At 43.5% G+C, this 17,241-nt stretch overlaps 2 protein-coding genes across 2 annotated transcripts in view; both read right to left on the bottom strand.

Annotated features, from left to right (window-relative positions):
• MTARC1 (mitochondrial amidoxime reducing component 1) overlaps positions 1–10,853 on the bottom strand; it is a 22,642-nt gene extending 11,789 nt beyond the window's left edge. Inside the window, exons 1-4 of the mRNA XM_043923631.1 lie at positions 10,378–10,853; positions 6,871–7,044; positions 1,729–1,891; positions 686–826 (exon numbers count right to left, since the gene is read on the bottom strand). Coding sequence (XP_043779566.1) covers positions 686–826; positions 1,729–1,891; positions 6,871–7,044; positions 10,378–10,649 — 750 coding nt within the window. The 5' untranslated portion in view covers positions 10,650–10,853. The remainder of the gene's footprint in view (positions 1–685; positions 827–1,728; positions 1,892–6,870; positions 7,045–10,377) is intronic.
• A 1,180-nt stretch (positions 10,854–12,033) lies between these two features.
• The window catches only part of MTARC2 (mitochondrial amidoxime reducing component 2), a 37,992-nt gene continuing 32,784 nt past the window's right edge, over positions 12,034–17,241 (bottom strand). The window contains exon 8 of the mRNA XM_043923630.1: positions 12,034–12,892. The gene's annotated coding sequence lies outside the window, so the exon portion shown is untranslated. The remainder of the gene's footprint in view (positions 12,893–17,241) is intronic.

Here is a 17,241-nt window from a genome sequence, read left to right as displayed (position 1 = left end):
GTGAATGATCAGTATTCCTTTTAAAAGGTCCAGAAAACCAGAGAGAAAGCATTGTCAGACAGCACCCTGGTGCTGATTGATCTGTGCAAGCAAGCCTGGTGCCGGTGGTTTAGAGAAGAGATTTTCAGGCTGCCCTGCTCTGGTCAGGGGAGGTTTTAAGGAAAAGGTGGGATCTGAATTGAGTCTTCCAGGGTGGAAACTTTGAGAGATACAAAAAAACGGTGAGGGACTCAAGGCAATAATAAGAAGGAAGGACGTCTGATTGTGGTCCTGACCATCTTACCCTCACAAAGGGGCTGAAGACAAAAATCCAGAGTTAAAACAAACCGGCCCAGTCCTTTGTTGATCACAAGCCAGAGAGAAAGTTCCAGACCCAGAATTTTAGCTCTAATAGTGTGTATTATTCTTCATATGTGTACTGCAGCTTTTTGATTTTGCTTTTTAATCACAAAATGAGTCTCATATGTTTCACAACAGTCCAAAATGTTGGGCACCTCAGGTTAGAGTGCCCCAGCGTGTTCTGTGTACATTTCTCCACCAGGAGGCACTGTGGTCCCCCCCAAAAATACGCATCCTTCAGAATAACCTAATCAGGCATCAAAGACCCTCACACCTTAAAAAAATTAAAAAAAAAAAAAAAAAGCAGTTAAATCCAAGGAAAGGAGCAAGGGAGGCATAGCGTTACCTCTGCAAAGACACCACAGCCTGAAATTACGATATTGGGCCTGAAGTTAGCTGTTTTAACTTTCCTCTCTAGCCTGGAGTTGAGATCTGCCAACGATGCCTCGGAAAGGATCAAGAAGGGACTGGCATCTGAGTACGGGATCTGATGAGGAAAGAAGAATTGTTAGAGCGTGACACACACAAAGGCATTTCTCAGAGGTCACATGGGTCTGGTTCCTGGAACCTTCCACCCCTCCCTCACCCCACCTCCCCACGCAATCTTTCTAAGTATTTCTCTATTTCTTTTTATAGCAAAGTCACAGCAATTCAGAAGCTTTCAATAGCCTTGCAGATAACAGGAACTGCATGATGGAGTGAAGAAAATGGGGTCTTAGAATCCTAGAGCTGCCCCTTTCTCATCCTCCAAACTCTCACAGGTTGATCTTAATAAGGTGGTTGGGTTTGATGACCTCATTAGGTATGATAAAAAATAGTCACTGATTCCACGGATATGTATTTTTCATGAAACCTGCAAATCAACATTCAAAATGGCTGTGGCAATGGTGCCACAAACCATTGTATGTTTCACTCTTAGGATGAATTTTTAAAGCCTTATTCCTTTAAGGGCCAGCCTGGTCATTTTAAATCTGTGGATCTCCATGCCTACACTCATTTGCCCAACTGAGATCTGACACAACATGGCAATCCCAGTGTAAAAAGGCTGGACTCCTCATGCAATTACAGAGGGACTGGGAAAGATACTGACCTAGAAGAGTTTTGAAGCCATGTTGGCACCAGAAGCTTCTATAAGTAGAAATTTTTGCTCTCGGGCAAAAATGCAAGAGTCCTCCAAATCAAGAAACACAGATGATGCTCCCAAGGGAAGGGCTTTATTTTTTACCAATAGCTTGTGACAAAAGTAACAGCTTTTGTCATAAGAGATCACAAAAGATAAAAGATGAGATCTGAGCTCAGCAGACATGTGCCATGCTCTCCCCTTCCAAGGAAGCCTGCCTTCCACAGGACACACAGTGAAGGCCAAAAACCAAGGGGTGATCCTCTGACCTGGTCCGTGGGTCGGAATGCGTCTTCTACTTGGTGAGAATTTCTCAGTTGCATGTGGGGTTCAAAGTGCACCAGGCGGTAGGGCTGCGTCTTCAGGAAGTTTGTTATCCACTGGGCCGCGGCCTCGCCACAGTCTCTGCCCTCGATCTCCAAGCCGTGCACTCTGCGAGGGGTGGGGACAAAGGACAGGCACGACTTTGACAACCTGGACACCCTGCCACGTCCCGCACAGATCCGAAAGTCTGCACCTCGCTGTGACGTCGCTGTAATTCCTTCATTACCAGATGTCATTTTAGCCTGGCCCTGACTCTGAACCATGTGGAAACCCAATAAAGACAGAATTTCAATCCCTCCTTTCTCCACTTTTTTTATAGTTGATTTACCATATTGGGTTAATTTCAGGTGCACAATACAGTGACTCAGTTTTTTTGCAGATTATACTCCATTATAGGTTATTGTAAGATGTTGGATGTAATTCCCTGTGCTATAGAGTAAATCCTCATTGCTTATCTATTTTATAAACTAGAGATGCAGATGCAGCCTTGTGATGCCTTGCCTGAAAGGAATGCAGGCAGAATAAAATGAAATCATGTGTTTGAAAAGAGAGGGAGTTCTCCAGAAGAAACCTAATGTATTAGTATAAAATAAAATTGCTGCAAGAATGTGGTTTACCCAGTTGGACAGAAATCTTTATTAAAAGGCTGGTATAATGATAATAGGGGCTTCCTAGGTGGCTCAGTAGTAAAGAATCCACCTGCCAATGCAGGAGATGCAGGAGACCTGGGCTGGATCCCTGGGTCGGGAAGATCCCCTGGAGAAAAGAATGACAACCCACTCCAGTATTCTTGCCTGGAGAATCTCGTGGACAGAGGAGCCTGGAGGGGTACAGACCATGGGATCGCGGAGTCGGACACTACTGAGCGACTAACACTTCCTTCCTTCCATATTTCAGGTTTTTTGAAAGTTGAATCAATTTAAAGAAAAACATCAAGTAAGTAAGTAAGTGGTTTATAATTCAACATAAATCATGATCATGTTTTGAAAATGCTGAAGTTTGGGAAAGAGGACAGAGTCAAGGGACCTATGTCTTCTATATGAAATGTCCACTTAGTTCCTCTGCCCATTTTTTAATTGGATTGTTTGAGTTTTTATCCTGTTGAGTTATTAACCCCTTACCAGATACATGTTTTGCAAATATTTCTTCTCATTTTGCTGATAGTTTTCTTTGTTGTACAGAAGTTTTTTAGTTTGATGGAGTCCCATTTATTTATTTTTGCTTTTCTTGTTTGTGCTTCTCATATCTAAAAAATCTCTGCCAACCAGGGAAGCCCTTTCATCACATTGGTTGATAGCAAATCTCTCCCAGATTTGGGAATTTCTTAGCTTCAAATAATCTTTCTGCCACCTTCTATTTCTCTTCTCCTTCAGGAACTCCAATAATTCACAAATTGTTTCTTTTAATGACATCCCATAGACCACATAGGTTTTATTCACTCTTTTTTGTTGTTCTTTTCTGACTAGATAATTTCAAAGATCCTGTGTTTATTCTCACAGATTCTTTCCTTCGCTTGATCCATTCGGCTGCTGATGCACTCCACTGCATTTTTAATTTCATTCATTTTATTCTTCCCCTCCAGAATTTCTGTCATTTTGTCCACTTATCGTTTCCGTGATTTAATCAAATTGTCTTTCTATGTTTTCTTATATATCACTGAGGGTCTTTAAAACAGCTATTTTCAGTTAATTGGGCACATCACAGATCTCCGTGTCTTTGAAATAGATTAGTGAAAAATTATTACGATTCTTTGGTGATATAATGTTTTAATGATTTTTTTGCATTCCTTAGAGTTTTGTGGTGCTGGCTTTGCATCTGAAGTAGCACTCACCTCCTCCAGTCTTTACCAACTGTTTTCCAGAGAGAAACACCTTGTGTCAGTCCTGGTGGGGATTCTGAGGCTTTCTCAGGCCTTCTCTGGATACACCTACTCCATGCTTCTTGCTCTCTTAAATGGCAGAATTTTTACGCTTGTTTGCTTTCTCTCAATCCTGAAACCCATCAGGCCAAATGCTGTCAGATTCCCTTTCTCCCTTCAAAAGTGGCACCAAAGCTTAAGTTTGTGGTCTTTCCTGGCCCTGCAGATTTAAGCTACCTTCCTGTACGTGCTCACTGCCATATAGTGCTGTCTGCCAAAGTTTGTCGGAAATGCAACCGGGAGCCAGCCAAAGTTGGCGGTGATGTGGGTGAGGCATGCTAAGAACTGGGGGTACCTATGGGGCCAACTGGGGGTGTCAATTGAAAAAATGCACAACATGAGGGCTGCAAGTTCAGTTTAATTTGGGGACTTACTGAGGACTATGGCCCAGGAGACAGCCTCTCAGATAGCTCTGAGGAAATGCTCCATAGAGGTGGGGGGAGGTCTATTCGTATGTGATTTTAGTGACGGAGCATTTGTGCGATCAAGCACACATCTTAGTAGAAGGTTGCTGCAAGTCACAAGGGGCAGATTTAATTGATTTTTTAGGTATGAGAAGATATGAGAATTTGGGCTCATAAAATCTCCTGAAAACATCTATCTGAAAGCTGTGAAAACAAGTGTAGTGACTATGATCATGAATTTTTGAAAGTTTTGGCCCTCCAAACACATCAGAAATCTTTAGGAAAGTGAGCTGAAGTTACAGCTCCTTCACAAGAGAATAGCCTGGGTTGCTAAAGGAAATCTAAGTTCAAAGGATTTTTGGCATCTTTTATCTATCGCACGTCTAAGCCTCCTTATTTTGCAATTTCCAAACATGCCCTTGTGTCGTCTTTGGGGGAATAAACCAAAAGCCTGTATGGGAGCAGGAAAAGCTTCCACATAATTCCAAGTGAACCAACAGTTAAATGACAAAAACTGTTAACCACAAGAAATTATGGGTAAATATCTCACCCTGGCAGGCAAGCAGGAACCAGAATATGGAGAAACATGAAATGCACATTGCAATAGGCATATTAAAAAGTCTGCCTCAGGCAATCAAAAATACAAATTAAATCAGTAAGAAATTACCGTTTTTTCTCACAAAAATGGCAAAAGATTTTTGAACATAATGGTCAAAAAGAAATGAGACACATGACCTGCTGGTAAATATATACATGGTATAACCACTCTGCAAAATGATTTAGCAGTATATACATATATATGCATGTATATATATCTATATAGTATATAGATATATCTATCAAATGTCTACAGGAGGGCTTCCCCGTGACCCAACGGTAAAAAATGCACCTGACGATGCAGGAGACACAGATCGGGGAAGATCCTATATACTGCGGAGCAACTAAGTCCATGAGCTAGCCCTCTAGAGTTTGGGAGCTGCAGCTACTGAAGTCCGCATACCCTAGAGCCCATGCTCAGCAACAGTAGAAGCCACCGCAATGAAAAGCCCACGCACCACAGCTAGCGTAGTCCCTGCTCGCTGCAATTAGATAAAGTCCATGCAATAAAGACCTAGCACAGCCAAATAAATAAATAAAAGTCTAGAGGAGTCATACTCTTGTTGGTGAAACCACTGCTAAATTTTCCCTAAGGAAATAATAAACAATATGAACAAGAGATTTATGCCAAGTTATTCATCACATTATTCTTCATAACCTAGAGAAAAACTGAAAACAATCCAAATGTTTAATCTTGGGGACATGTCAAAAGGCATTCAAAGACATTCATGGGATGAAATATCACACCAACATGAAAATGGTATGTTTGAAGACTTTTTTAACAATCTGAAAAATACTCAACATGTCCACTTAAGTATGTGAACCATATTCAAGACAGTCTTCTGTACTATTTCAATGGTTTTAAAAGTATTAGCAATTAGAGACAGAAAGAAGATATGTCAAAATACGAATTATAGATGTCTCAGAAGGGTTTTGTTTTCTTTTTTTTTTTTGTTTGGTATTTTCCAATTTTAAACAATGAATATGCATAAATTTTATAATCAGAAAAACCAGCAAAATGTTGTTGAGTCTCTAAGTCGTGTCCGACTCTTTGCATTCCCATGGATTGTAGTAGTCACCAGCCTCATTCTATCCATGGGATTTTCCAGGCAAGAATACCGGAGTGGGTTGCATTTCCTACTCCAGGGGATCTTCCTGACCCAGGGATTGAACTCGAGTCTCCTGTATTAGCAGGCAGATTCTTTACTGCTGAGCCACGAGGGAAGCCCCAAATTAAAATTAAAACATTATATTTAAAATTCTGATATTATGGAAATTATATTAATTTTGCATTTTATGAGTTTTGGGGTGTCTTTAGACTTTTTAGGTAACTTCCTTTTTTTTCCAATCAACTAGCTACATTTTTTGATGTGATATTATTCTCTATAATAGGCTGTGGACTAATTTAGCATTCATGTTGCATTTTAATTCAAAAGGCAGTCATTATTAGAACAGTATAATTAGATTACATTTGACTTTCCCGTAATAAGATTTTAAAAAACCCAACTCTAGACATGATTCCTTACGACAGAGCCATTTTTCCTGGAATAATTGCCCCCTTGTCCTTCTGATGTTAAGGAAAGAGCCTCTGTACAGAGCAGCCTCCTGGCTGAATATCTACTCTCACTATGACAAGGACCCCTGGACATATGCAGGTCAGGTCACTCTTCTGATTGCAGACATTCTTGTCTATTCTGGAAGTTCCTTTCATTAGGACTAAATATCATGGGCCATATAGCCATTTATGACTCCTTCCATAACTCAGATTTGGAAAGTTCCCAGTCCTTCCTAGCAACACAGAGATGATTCCAAGGTAATACATGGATCTAACCTCACCTCTTCTAGGATCCTCTCTCCACGCCTTCTGCCCCAATTTGCATCCTTTATCCACTGGTGATGTTATGTCAATATGCCTTTGTTCCCATAGTTTACTGCAAAAGACTTTTCTTTCTCTGCTCCACATCGACACATATTTTTTCTGAAGTTGCCCCCTTTCCCACCTTCTTTTAGATCATGACCACGTTGAGAACTTGACCCTACATATGGTCCATCTGCAATCAATAGTTAATTATTGATAGCATTTCTCTGAATTCCCTCCACAGCCCACAGCTTGCCAAAACTGTACGAAGACATATTCATGTCAAGATCAAGGTCTAGCCTTCCCTTACCTGCACTTGAGCACCACATTTGTGGTGGGCGTCTTGATGGGCAGCTGCAGGTCCTTGGTGTAGGCCGCACTGAGGGTCAGCGCGTCACCCTCACAGGTCAGGGAGATCAGGACCAAGCGGGGCTCCTGTCGCGCTGTGACCATGTTCCCCTCTTTGTTGATCACAAGCCAAAACCTGCCATTTTCAAAACACAAGATATGCATGGACCACCATGCCAGAGAGCCAGTCTCTGGGGGAGCTTCAGGGGTGCACTGTCATCTTTGATTTCCTCGCTGTAAGCCTGGTGTTCCTGTGTGTGTGTCTGTCTGTCCTAAACATCAGTTCATCAGTCCAGCAAGACTGAATCTGTCAGTTCATTTCACAGTGTTTAATAATCACTCATGCGTCGAACAAAATATCTGCAGAACATTCTGAGCTCCTTGATGGCACAAAAATCAAAGAAGTTGCATCTTCATCTCACTTGCCCTAAGTAGATGATATCTCAGAGAAAGACGAGGAAGCATTGTGCCTGGCACCAGGAGGCATTCCTGCTGGTGGAAGCAAGACACTGCTTATTGTCCGCAGACTGTGGAGTCCAGCTGAACAGCCATCAAGGCCACTTACCCTTCGCCAAATCCACTCCCACCTTTCAAAAAACTTAATGTTTCAGTAATCAGAGCTGTGACTTCTGCAATTTGTCAAAAGGGCTATTGTTAATGTGGACAATATTCTTTTCTGGCTCAATACTCAGAGTCTAGAGGTACTTCCCAGAACAAAGAGAAATCGAGAAAGAAGAGCAATAGAATGAACTGTTTCCAGGAAAAAAAAAAAAAAAACTTAGGCATTTGCATAGAGGGCGCTTCAGCTACCCAGGAAGCTAGACACAGTAACATTTTGGTCATTTCCATTCATTCTAAACAGAAAGACCCTGACGCTGGGAAAGATTGAAGGCAGGAGGAGAAGGGGACAACAGAGGATGAGATGGTTGGATGGTCAGAAAGACCCTGACGCTGGGAAAGATTGAAGGCAGGAGGAGAAGGGGACAACAGAGGATGAGATGGCTGGATGGCATCACCAACTCAATGGACATGAGTTTGAGTAAACTCCAGGAGTTGGTGATGGACAGGGAGGCCTGGTGTGCTGCAGTCCGTGGGGTCACAGAGTCAGACACAACTGAGTGACTGAACTGAACTGAAGATTCACACTGAGTGGAATGATTATGACAAGAGTCAGCTTGTGTTTCTTTTTTTCTTTTGCGTGTATCTTTTTTTTGGCCATTCATATTTTTTTTATTTTTCATTTTCTTAATTTTTATAATGTTGTGCTGGTTTCTCTCATACAACAATGCAAATCAGCTGTAATTATACACACATCCCATCCCTCCAGAGCCTCCTTCCCCTCCCGCCATCCCATCCCTCCAGTTCATCACAGAGTGCCAGACTGGGCTGCCCATGCTACACAGCGACTTCTCACCAGCTATCCATCTTACACCTAATAGTGTCTATACATTGATGCTACTTTCTCCATTTGTCCCACTCTCTCCCTCCCCAAAAATCCACAGACTTAAGTAAAAAATATGGTAGATAATTAAGATCACCACCTCCAGCAGGTGGCTGAGTTGCTCAGCCCTGCTAAAAAATAAACTTAGTGTAAATCCTGTCCTAAAGGAACTTCCTCTTATCGGTTCTTCATCCGGGACACAGTTCTATCCTGGGTCAGATCCCTGGTACCACCACTTGAATATTCTTTCTGCTAATCCTTCCTTGTAATGGTGGTAGTCTGATATTTCTAAAATACAAATCTATTCATGTCACCCTCGTGCAAAGTTCCCCCATAGTTAAATTTTTAGAATAAAACCCTAACTCTTCTGCAAGACCCTTTACAATCCAGCTGCCCTCCCAGTCATTCTCACCATCCGTGATCTCACATATGCCAGCCTTTCTTTTCCTTTTCAATTTTTTCACTGTGGTAAAATACACACAGCATAAAATATCCAACATATTCTTAGGCATATACCCAGAAGAACTAAAAGCAGGAACTCAAATAGGTACTTGCGCACCAGTGTTCACTGCAGCATTATTCATGATGCCAAAAATAAAAACAATGCAAATCTCCAACAACAGAGAATGGATATGAAAAAAATAGGATCTGAACCATATTTAAGCACACAATTCAGTGGCATTAAATAATTTCACAATGTTGTGCAACCATCACCACTATCTATTTCCAGAACCTTTTCATCATCCCAAACAGACACTCAGTATCCATGAAGCAATAATTACCTATTTCATTCCCATCTGGCCCCTGCCCCTGGCTATCTCTAATCCACTTTCCCTGTCTATGAACTTGTCTATTCTAGGTATTTCATATAACTGGAATGATACAGTGTTTGTCCTTTTGTCTCTGGCTTATTTCACTTAACATAATGTTTTCAAGATCTACGCTGTAGCATGGATCAGAACTTCATTCCTGGGTAAATAATAGTCCAGTGTGTATAGACCACATTTTCAGTTCCAGCTAGGAAGTCCTTCCACCCGCTCCTTCGTCTGGCTTCCCGGGCACTTGTCACATTGAGTCAATTATCATCTAGGACTGCAAGCCTGTGTTTGCTTCTCTTTATCACATTTTCTGATGAGATGACAACAAAAACAGCTCACCTTTCCACTGCCTCATGAATTACCCTCTGGGCAGCCAGAAGAGGGAAATTTACAGCCTGCATCAGTCCTGCCTGTAACTGTTCCCTGCAGAAACTGAGGACTGGTCTGGGAGGGAGTCTAAAGTGCAGCCTTACAGTGAGGCTGAAGCCAGACCCAGAAGAGGACAAAGCTGCTTGCTCTGGGCCCCGGCAATCTTTGCTGAACCCCAGGAATTCACACAGGTCATGACCACCCAGGTAGAATAAAACCAGGGTTTACAAAGCACCAGCATGCTAAAGGAAACAAGAACCATGATTCCACTCACGATGGTGTGGCTCTGAACCTGAGAGGTTTTTTTACCCATAAAAGAGTGCATGAGAGAATTAGAGAAAATAACATAAGCAATAGCACTTTTTAAGCTGCAAGAAGCTTAAGCTTTAACTGCTATTATTACGATTATGTGCTCCACCTTGGTGTGCTCCTTGAAGGCTGGGCTCCAAGGCTCCTTGTGTCCCCAAGTTCTCAAGAGATAATTGCTAAAAATAGAGTGGCCGGGACGAAGCCTGTGAAGCTCGCGTTTCCCGCTAAACTAAGTTGAAGTCTGCTCGCGCACCGGCGGACACCTGGGGACAAATGGGAAGATGCCGCACTTACTCTGGAGCGCAAGCCGTGAGAGAGCCGGTGGGAGGTGGAAATAAAGCCATATCCCCAAGGCGGGTCGGGACCCTGGGTCTGCCTTAGGCAGGTGATGGCCCCCTTTTCTCTTTTTCCTTGCCTCCCTCCGTCATCCCCCTCGCCAGATCCCATTTTGTAAGGGAAGGATCCTGCAGGCCTCCGCCGCTCCCGCTGGCGTTCTGAGCCCATCCCGCGCTGTTCCCGCGCCCGGCCCTACCTGTCCCGCAGGTGGCCGCTGCGCAGCCCCAGGGCCGTGCACTCGGCCGCGTCCACCGACACGCCCTTGCAGGACTTGACCGGGTAGATCCACAGCTCGCTCACCGTGCCCACCCGCTGCAGCCGCCGGCGCCGCCTGGACCGCGCGCGGCGCCAGGTGACGGCTCCCAGCGCCACCGCCGCCAGTCCTAGGGCGGCCACCCCCAGCCAGCGGGGCCCGGGCGGCGCGGAGAGGCCCGGGCGGGCCAGAGCCGAGGAGCCGGCGGCGCCCATGACCCAACGATCGCGGGCGCGGAGGGGCCTCCGGCGGGGCCCACCAAGGACGCGCCAACCTGAGCCGCGCGGGAGCGCGCCCGCCGCCCGGGGCTGCTGGGGGAGGTGCGGCCCTTGGCCCGGAGTCCAAAGGAAGGACGACTTCTGAACCCCTTTCCGGCCGATCGGAAGGTCGCGTCCTTCTCCCGAGGGGTGGCCCGGGGGAGCTGCGGGTGGGAGGGGGGAGCACCTCCCACCGCCTCCTCCACTTCCGCCGCCTACGGCTGCAAAGCGAAGTACCCTCCCCCATGATCGCTAAGAGTGACCATTTTATTTACGTATTTGTGGGTTGTTTATTTAACCTAAATTTTTTTTAAGAGTTCGCAGGACGCATCAGGCAGCCGGCAGATCCCTTTCTTGGGAATAAGGAGCAACGGGCACCCGGTGGCCTTCGCAGGGTGCCTGGCTGCCTTCAGCCACTCCCCTCATCTGCGGGCTGCTGGGGCCGGGGAGCTTTAGGCGGGTGGGAATCTGAGGGCGAGACAGGAGACTAGGGTCTCAGGACCTGCAAGCCCAGGTATTCAGGGCCGCAGCCGGCAGCTCCGAACAGCAAAGCCGAGCAGAGACTGCCCTCTATAGGACTGCACACTTGGCTGGCTCCTCCAGACACAAAGCCTCAGAGATGCAGCGGCATTTGCCAGGAAGCCTGGCTACGAGCACAAGGTCCCGAGGCTTCTTCAAGGCAGCAGGGAATGTCCTGGGCAACCCTTTCGAATTGTGTTGCCAAAGACTCTTGAGAGTCCCTTGGACAGCAAGAAGAACGAACCAGTCAATCCCAAAGGAAATCAACCCTGAATATTCATTGGAAGGACTGATGCTGAAGCTGAAGCTCCAATACTTTGGCCACCTGATGCGGAAGAGCTGACTCACTGGGAAAGATTTAAGGCAGGAGAAGGGGCCACAGAGGATGAGATGGTTGGATGGCATCACTCACTCAATGGACATGAATTTGAGCAAACGCAGGGAGATGATGAAGGATGGGGATGCCTGGCGTGCTGCAGTCCATGGGGTCACAAAGAGTGGGACATGACTTGGCAACTGAACAATAACAACAAATCCTTGTAAGGCACTGAGGTCAGGCTCTTGTCACGAAATCAGGTCATGTTTGGGACTTTCCTGGTGGCTCAGTGGTTGAGAATCCACCTGCTGGCGCAGGGGATATGGGTTTGATCCCTGGTAAGGGAACTAAGATCCCACATGCAGCAGGGGCAACTAAGCCCAGGCGCTGCAGCTACAGAGAACTCCACCCACTACAGTGAAGGGCCTGTATGCTGAACTAAGACCCAACGCAGCCAAAAATAAATAAATAGATAAATATTTTTAAAAAGAAATACCAAAGAAAAAGTACAATTGAGAATCACATTTATTCAATATATTCAATGATATTCAAGAAAACACAAAATTATAGGTGAGTTCATTCATTCACATGTTACATCAGTGAGAATTCTTGTTTAGTTATACCAGAATAGTTCAAAAATTACTTGCATCTAAAAAAAAAAACAGGTTCATGATTCCTTCCTCCTATTGTTATTCTCAAAATTCCTTTTGCTTTCAAACCCCATTCTCTTCTTTATCATACTTGGAATTTGCACTGTTTGTCCCTGTCAGTTACAATTACTTTTACATGGCTTAACAGAGGCATAATCAAATCAAGAAACAAAGTCTGCAGAATAATTTCCATTTCAAATACAACACAATTCCATAATGATGGGGGCAAAACCACATGAGCAAAACTCAACAGGACTCAATGGCAATGTTAAACCCAATAAGATGGATTTGTGTGTTAACGTGTTAAGGCACACTGGAAATCTTTTGTTTCCCATTTTTCCTAAAATACACAACAATACATAATAAAATATAAACATTCAGAAGAAAATTGTAGCTTTTCAGTTGATTCTTTCAACTTTCTTTACTCATCAGTATTAACGTCAGGGACTGAAGAAGTGTAATAGCTACCATCACATTCCAAATAATTTTATGGACAATTGTATTTATTTTAAAAGTCTTCATTACCTAAAACCTATATGCGTTCTTATTCCCAAATCACCTTTAATACTTTCCTTGTATTAACTCAGAACATTCGTAACTCCAAAAAGAGGTTCATTTCCAGGATGAAATTACCGGCTGGGTAATAAGGATTTGCCCAGATAGTGGTGCTGCTGCGGTCATAAAAGTGCTGATCAATGCCTCTCAGATGCTGAAATCTGAATAAATTGTAAGAGTCTCTGATTATTTTTTTTCTCTTATCATTCACAAGTAATTCACACATGCACAAACCAGTCACTTATTAAGGTTAAAATGCAGGAAATATAAAGTATGTCCCGCACCAAGTGACCCTGGCAAAGGCCAGAGCCAAGGATCTTTCTCACATAACAAGTTGGGGGCGGGTGGGAAGAATCGTTTTGAAAGCAATTGGTCAAAATGCTGAAAAAATGCCTATACCCCACAAGTCAATAATTCCTCTTTAGAAATCTAACTTATAGGAAAACAATCTTACAATGTTCTACATACAACAATGTGTATGTGCTCAGTCACTCAGTCCTATCCGAGTCTTTGCTACCCCAGGGACTGTAGCCCACCAGGCTTCTCTGTCCATGGGATTCTCCAGGCAAGAATACTGGAGTGGGTTTCCATTTCCTTCTCCAGGGGATCTTCCCAACCCAGGGATTGAACCCGTATCTCTGTGTCTCCTGCATTGGCAGGTGGATTCTTTACCACTGAGCTACCTGGGAAGCCACAACTGTGTCTACTAGAATTTTACTGGTAACAAAATTGGATTATAGCCTGAGTGTCAAATAGTATAAAGTGGTCTTTACAAAGTGTCATGTAACATTAGGAAGCCATCAAAAATGACCTTTGAACATGCTGGAGGACTATGAAAAAGCTTATGATACATGGCTTATAATTCCTAGATACATATTTATAAGCTCACAGTTCATAGATATACATGTATACGTGTGACATATGGTATGTGGACAGGAAATGCTGCCTGCCCTTTCAGTAAAAAAAAATGTTGCCCACCAACCCAGTTTTACAAGAATCAAGCCATTTGTCCTTGCAGCTGCCCAAGGAAGGTGTGCCCTGAGGGCAATTCAGGATGGAGAAAAAGAGCATTCTGTGCTTTAGGCCCTGGCCCTAGATAGTTAAGATGAATATCTAAGGAATCATTTCAATGAGCTCAGATTCCTGCATCTTCTCAAACATAGAAAAGTACTAAAATCATTAACTTGAGATTTCTATTCTTTGTGATTACCAGTAATCCTTGGATGTTCGACTACAAGTGTCAGACTCCTCCCTTACCTCTTTGGAGCAGTTCCTCAGAGCTACCTGAGAGGCTGTCTCCCAGGTTATAGTCCTCAGTAAGATCCTCCAATAAGATTTCACTCACAACTTTTAGGCTGTGCATTTTTCTTTAGTCAACAGATCCATATTTGTATATATAAATTATATACAATAAATACTTGTATTATATATGACACATATGATTCTATCATACAGATTATGATATATCATATAGATCATGGCTACCTTAAACAGACAAAAAACAACCAAAATAAAATTTACAAACAGTAACAATGGGCAATTTTTTCTTCTACATTTCTGGTGTCTTCAACATTTGCTGTGATGATCATGAATTGCATTTATAATGGAACATATAAGCTTCTATATAACTGTATTTTAAAAGGACCAAAAAAACCAACTCAAGTAACCCTTGTGCAAGTAGTAACAGCTATTTTTTTTACTGACTTTAATAAACCTGTTGGAAAAAGGAGACCCTCCAGAATCAGAAAGCATAGTAGGATCACCATCAAAGTAAAGGGGCAAGGTTATTGTTTTTAAAGCCCAACAGAAATGCCCACCAGAGAGGAAGCCCCTGGTAGGCAGTAGGGATGACTAGATACCATGTCCCCCAGGTGGGACTCTGAGGGGCTGACACTTGACCCTCATGAAGTGGAAGCATGTTTAGAGCAAAGAAGCAGGAGACAGCCATCAGGAAGCACTCGGGGTCTGTGCAGGGGAGTGGTGATGAAAAAGCTAAAAGGGAACTTAGGACCAAAGGTCAAACAGCACCTGTGGCATGCTGACAGTCTGGGCTCTCCACACTGACTCTCTGCACCTGTGACCTCCACCCCACTTAGGTCACATGCTGTCACACCTGCCTGACCTTTCATCTCTTTCCTGCCTCCAGTCCGTCCCCCACACAGCTCTCAGAAAGACCTTCCAAAAGCCCCGTTTTTTAACATATTATTTATTTGGTTGTTGGGTCTTAGTTGCAGCAGGCAGGATCTTTCACTGTGGCTCACGGAGTCTATAGTTGCGGCACATGGGCTCAGTTCAGCTCTGCAGCTTGTGGGATCTTAGTTCCCTGACCAGGGTTAGAACTCGAGTCCCCTGCATTGCACAGCAGATGTTTAACCACTGGACCACCAGGGAATTCCCTTAAGCACCTTTAACAGGCTTCACGGGTCCTCTTAGTTGACCCGAGTCTTTGTTTATTGCCCTTTGAAATGCTGATTATCACATCTACCTCATGGAGACCCTACAAGAACTGGAAAAGGCAACATGTTATCTTAGGCTCTCTAACACACGGTCTCCTGGGAGTGGAGACAACTGGAAACAGCTAGGTGTGAGCAAAACACGGGTGTTCCTTGCTTCCAACCACTGCAACACAAAAGGATCTGACTTTGAGGGGATTTGAGACTGAGCAATACAGTGGAGTATCCATCAGAGGGCAGATAGAATGGAAACCACAATTACAGAAAACTAACCAAACTGACCAGTTGGATCACAGCCTTGTCTAAGTCAAAGAAACTATGAGCCATGCCATGTAGAGTTCTGACAAAACATGGTCCACTGGAGAAGGGAATGGCAAACCACTTCAGTATTCTTGCCTTGAGAACCCCATGAACAGTATGAAAAGGCAAAAAGATAGGATACTGAAAGATGAACTCCCCTGGTTGGTAGATGTCCAATATGCTACTGGAGATCAGTGGAGAAATAAATCCATAAAGAATGAAGAAGCTGAGCCAAAGAAGAAACAACGCCCAGTTGTGGATGTGACTGTAAAGTCTGGAAGTAAAGTCTGATGCGGTAAAGAACAATATTGCATAGGAACCTGGAATGTTAGGTCCATGAATCAAGGTAAATTGGAAGTGGTCAAACAAGAGATGGCAAGAGTGAACATCGACATTTTAGGAATCAGTGAACTAAAATGGACTGGAATGGGCGAATTTAATTCAGATGACCATTATATCTACTACTGTGGGCAAGAATCCCTTAGAAGAAATGGAGTAGCCCTCACAGTCAACAAAAGAGTCTGAAATGCAGTACTTGGATGCAATCTCAAAAACGAAAGAATGATCTCTGTTTGTTTCCAAGGCAAACCATTCAATAGTAATCCAAGTCTATACCCCAACCACTAATGCTGAAAAAGCTGAAGTTGAATGGTTCTGTGAAGATCTTCAGACCTACAATGGTTCTGTTCTAGACCTACAAGCTCTAGAACAAAAAAAGATGACCTTTTCATCACAGGGGACTGGAAAAGTAGGAAGTCAAGAAACACCTGGAGTAACAGTCAAATTTGGCCTTGGAGTACAGATGAAGCAGGGCAAAGGCTAATAGAGTTTTGCCAAAAGAACACACTGGTCATAGCAAACACCCTCTTCCAACAACACAAGAGAAGACTCTACACATGGACATCACCAGATGGTTAATACTGAAATCAGACTGATGATATTCTTTGCAGCCACAGATGGAAAAGCTCTATACAGTCAGCAAAAATAAGACCAGGAGCTGACTGTGGCTCAGATCATGAACTCCTTATTGCCAAATTCAGACTTAAATTGAAGAAAGTAGGGAAAACCACTAGACCATTCAAGTAGGACCTAAATCAGATCCTTTATGATTATACAGTGGAAGTGACAAATAGATTCAAGGGATTAGAGCTGATAGATAGAATGTCTGAAGAACTATGGACAGAGGTTCATAATATTATATAGGAAGCAGTGATCAAAACCATCCCCAAGAAGAAATGCAAAAAGGCAAAATGGTTGTCTGAGGAGGCCTTACAAATAGCTGAGAAAAGAAGAGAAGTGAAAAGCAAAGGAGAAAAGGAAAGATATTCCCATTTGAATGCGGAGTTCCAAAGAAAAGCAAGGAGAGATAAGAAAGCCTTCCTCAGTGACGAATGCAAAGAAACAGAGGAAAACAATAGAATGGGAAAGACTAGAGATCTCTTCAAGAAAATTAGAGATACCAAGGGAACATTTCATGCAAAGATGGGCACAACAAAGGACAGAAACAGTATGGACCTAACAGAAGCAGAAGATACTATGAAATATGCAGTGCTTCCTTTTCAGTAAGTCACTCAGTCATGTCCAAAACTCTTTGCAATCCCATGCACTGTAGCCTGCCAGGTTCCTCTATCCATGGGATTCTCCAGGCAAGAATACTGGAAAGGTTGCCATTTCCTCCTCCAGGGGATCTTCCCAACCCAGGGATCAAACCCAGGTCTTCCACATTGTAGGCAGACTCTTTACTGTCTGAGCCACTA

This window comes from Cervus elaphus, chromosome 14, assembly GCF_910594005.1.
Source record: "Cervus elaphus chromosome 14, mCerEla1.1, whole genome shotgun sequence".
NCBI lineage: Eukaryota > Metazoa > Chordata > Mammalia > Artiodactyla > Cervidae > Cervus > Cervus elaphus.
Note: the sequence above shows the minus strand (reverse complement) of the source record. Positions and strands in the feature narration are given on the sequence as shown.